This window comes from Haliaeetus leucocephalus, unplaced genomic scaffold (assembly GCF_000737465.1).
Source record: "Haliaeetus leucocephalus isolate CR32 unplaced genomic scaffold, Haliaeetus_leucocephalus-4.0 Scaffold13, whole genome shotgun sequence".
NCBI classification, from domain to species: domain Eukaryota; kingdom Metazoa; phylum Chordata; class Aves; order Accipitriformes; family Accipitridae; genus Haliaeetus; species Haliaeetus leucocephalus.
The window spans coordinates 2,325,552-2,328,527 of record NW_010972449.1 but is presented as its reverse complement, the minus strand read 5'-3'; the positions used below and the strand labels follow the sequence as shown (position 1 = coordinate 2,328,527).

The window sequence follows — 2,976 nt, the reverse complement described above, 5'->3', positions numbered from 1 at the left end:
CAGGGGAGGCTCCCGCCTGCAGCTCCCGGGGAGGCGGCCGCTCTTCCAGGGCACGGGGGAGCCGCCGGGACACGCACCGCACCGCTGTCGGCAGCGCTGGCTGCCCAGGCTCAGCCTTCCCGGTACCTGGGTGGGACCCGGCCCCTCCCGGGAGCCGCGCTGTCCCAAGGCCGCCTCACGGGGCCCCACCCGGCCCTCACAAAGCTGCCCTCACAAAGCTGCCCTCACAACGCTCCCCTCACGCACCCGGCGACGCCTCCGCCCCTCACCGTTTCGCAGGCGCCGCGGGACCGGGCGGACACGGAAGCAGCTCCCCTCGCGCTCCGCCGGTTTAACCGACCCGCGCGCGCCGCGGCCACCTCAGAGCGCCCCAACCCCGCCCCCTCCGCACCGCCCGCCAGCCATTGGTCACCGCTACCGCCCGCCCCGGGCGCTCATTGGCCAGCACCGGGCCCCGCTTGCGGGTGATGTTCCCTTTCAGACCAGCGTGCCTCCCGCCCGCAGCCGCCCAGGGGAAGGCGCGCTGGCTGAGCCGCCCCCCCCGCCCGCGGTGAGCAACCGGGGACACCGCGGGAGAGCGGCTGCTGCCCGAACGCGTTCTGAAACTGTTGTAATACTGAGGACACTGCAAGTGAGGAGGAAGGAGCCCGCCCCCCGGCGCACTCTGGCAGATGGATTTACTGTAAAACCAGATTTACTGGCCGAGCGCTCCCCCTTACCTCCCACCGCACAAATTGCTGCAAGTGGGAAGCAGCTGCTGAGCCTCTTCTCGATAAGGAAGCTGCTCTCAGCAGGGACTCTGGTTACTGAAAACACACGCAGGGCACTGAGCTTACCTTCAAGGCTCCACACATCTACCAGCGCAGTCCTAGCCATCGGACAAACGGGCTGCCTTTGACCCAGGCCAAGGGCTTGCGGTAACTCCTCTTCGTTACCTACTTCCCCTAACCACAGGGCTCCTCTGTGCGGCTCTGGGTTACAGACTTACTCGCGTGTGTAGCTCAGCATTCAGATACTCTGGATTCGGGAAGAGGTTTCTTTGAAAGGTGGTTGTTCACAGGGAAATGAGGAGGACAAGCAACGTTAGGGAAAAAGAGAAACCAGCCATAAAGCTCTTAAAGACGGAATACACATACCACTTTTATTAGCAAAGAAGTCGACTTTGGAAAGAAAACAAATACAAGGCTTCCCCCCCCCAAACACAACAAAAACACCAGCCACTCCAGAGAAATCCCTGATATTACCCCTGAAGACCAAGGTCTGCCTCCTCAGGAAGGCTGAAGGCACTAAGCTGCTGCCATTAAGTGTGCAGTCCTGTAAGCGTGAGCAACTTTGAACTATGATCCATAGCTCTAACCAGCTTTAAACAGAAGAATATTTCCTCCAAGCACAAGGAACAAGGTGAAGTGCTTGGTCTCATGAGACACATAGCTGCCAAATTTCCTTCCTACAATGCAGTGCCAAGTGGGACTATATTTCTTCTCAAACTCCTGCAGAAGAGATCACTAGGAACTTAGTATTACCACAGTTCTCACCCAAAAGTTGACTACAGATTTTTTTGTCATTAATGTGTCTCTTCTTAACAAGTATCACTTTTTGAAAAGGCAATTAAGAATCAGGATATGCTTTTAAGGACTGTGTTACCTCTTATACCTCACCTGCTGCTTAGACACCAAAAAAAAAGCCCACAGCATTTCCTAGCTGAGCAGGAATAAGCCCAGGGACTGCAATTCCCCCCCTAAAGTCATACCATGTTCTCAAACTATACCACTGAACTATCCATGTTCTTCCATCATACTTGGAAGCCTACCACGTTTCAAAAAACAAGATACACAGCTCTAACTAAAAGCAGAACATTCCAGTCAGTCATTATAAATTGTTATATCCAAATAGCTCTCAAATGAGGGAACTTTCCATGAGAACATGCAAGCATTTCTGATCAACCCTGGATAAATTCTCTCCTCACCACAATTTCTTAGGTTCCAATCAGAAGCCTGCAGGAAAATATGATGAGCTCAAACCCTCTGCTCTCCAATAACAGAATGTTCTTACAAATGGAAAAAATAAACCTGCTTATATGTCTGTTAGGGTGACAGGAAAGGAAGACCTCCCCAACAGAAGCAATTGTACCACTTAGTTAAATGACTTTTCAAACAGGTCTTTCACTCAGATTTGTGTAATATTTAACCTCCACTGGCACCCTTAGATTTCTTTATTCTCCTGAGATGGCAAAGCATCAGAACTAGATCTTCTGCGCATCTGTTATTCTTCTTCATGCATAGATAAAAGCAGGTATTCTGTGGACACCAGGTAAACAGTGATCCAAGACATGGGATTTTAGTATGGTTCAGCACATAAAAGGAGGATGTGAATATAGAAGATGTGCAGAAAATTACTTTTCCCTGCAAATTTTGAACCAGCTAGCCAGTGTTTCAGAACTATTACAGAACTATGAACAGAACCTTAAGACTAATTTGAACGCAACTTAAGTCAGGGACTAGGTAAAAAAAAAATCATCGCCCCCAAGGAAAGTTACAGCAGGCTTCAAAGGGCTGTATTTTCTACCAGCTAATCAGTTACGCTGGTAAAAGCCAGCAGATGCTCTCCTATTCTACAACACAATGGCATAGTGAAAAACCAATTAAAAATAGAAGGTCTTGCAAAACAAAAAGTAGGAAAGGTACATGTAAGGTGTGGGAAAAGGAATACAGGGACACCAGACCACAGGAAAAGTCTAATGTATTTTGTGTTCACAGAACTTGGTTTCCCAAAAAGTGTAGCAAAATCCACCCTGCTTGACTTCTGGTGTGGATAGCATTCAACAAAAGGATATTACAATCAAACACTTACACTCTTTATAAGGGCAACAGTTTCTCTTTCAACATTATAATCCCCTATGGCCAAAATGGCACACTCCACAGCATCTTGCTGCATCTCTTCAGACATGTCTGCGTTCTTGATCACTGCCTTTCGATC

The 2,976-nt window shown here is 49.8% G+C and overlaps 2 protein-coding genes and 1 long non-coding RNA gene across 4 annotated transcripts in view; 1 reads left to right on the top strand and 2 right to left on the bottom strand.

Annotated features, from left to right (window-relative positions):
• The window catches only part of LOC104836207, a 4,349-nt gene extending 4,020 nt beyond the window's left edge, over positions 1-329 (bottom strand). For both annotated transcript variants that reach the window (XR_774814.1, XR_774813.1), the window contains exon 1: positions 270-329. This is a non-coding gene — a long non-coding RNA (uncharacterized LOC104836207). The remainder of the gene's footprint in view (positions 1-269) is intronic.
• Positions 1-2,976, top strand: part of COQ5 (coenzyme Q5 homolog, methyltransferase (S. cerevisiae)) — a 13,513-nt gene that overhangs the window by 1,100 nt on the left and 9,437 nt on the right. The gene's annotated exons all lie outside the window — the stretch shown is intronic.
• On the bottom strand, positions 1,191-2,970 carry LOC104836215 (dynein light chain 2, cytoplasmic-like). The gene is made up of 2 exons (XM_010574650.1): positions 2,851-2,970; positions 1,191-1,490 (listed from the first exon to the last, which is right to left on the bottom strand). The coding sequence occupies exons 1-2, from the start codon at positions 2,944-2,946 to the stop codon at positions 1,353-1,355; spliced, it is 234 nt and encodes a 77-aa protein (XP_010572952.1). The 5' UTR covers positions 2,947-2,970; the 3' UTR covers positions 1,191-1,352.

Bases quoted from the DNA above. Each gene is read 5' to 3' on its own strand.
- LOC104836215 (XM_010574650.1), bottom strand. From the start codon at position 2,946: ATGTCTGAAGAGATGCAGCAAGATGCTGTGGAGTGTGCCATTTTGGCC. The intron at 1,491-2,850 runs GTAAGTGTTTGA...TCTCTTCTGCAG, and splicing joins CTGTTGCCCTTATAAAGAGT to GAGTTTGAGAAGAAATATAG.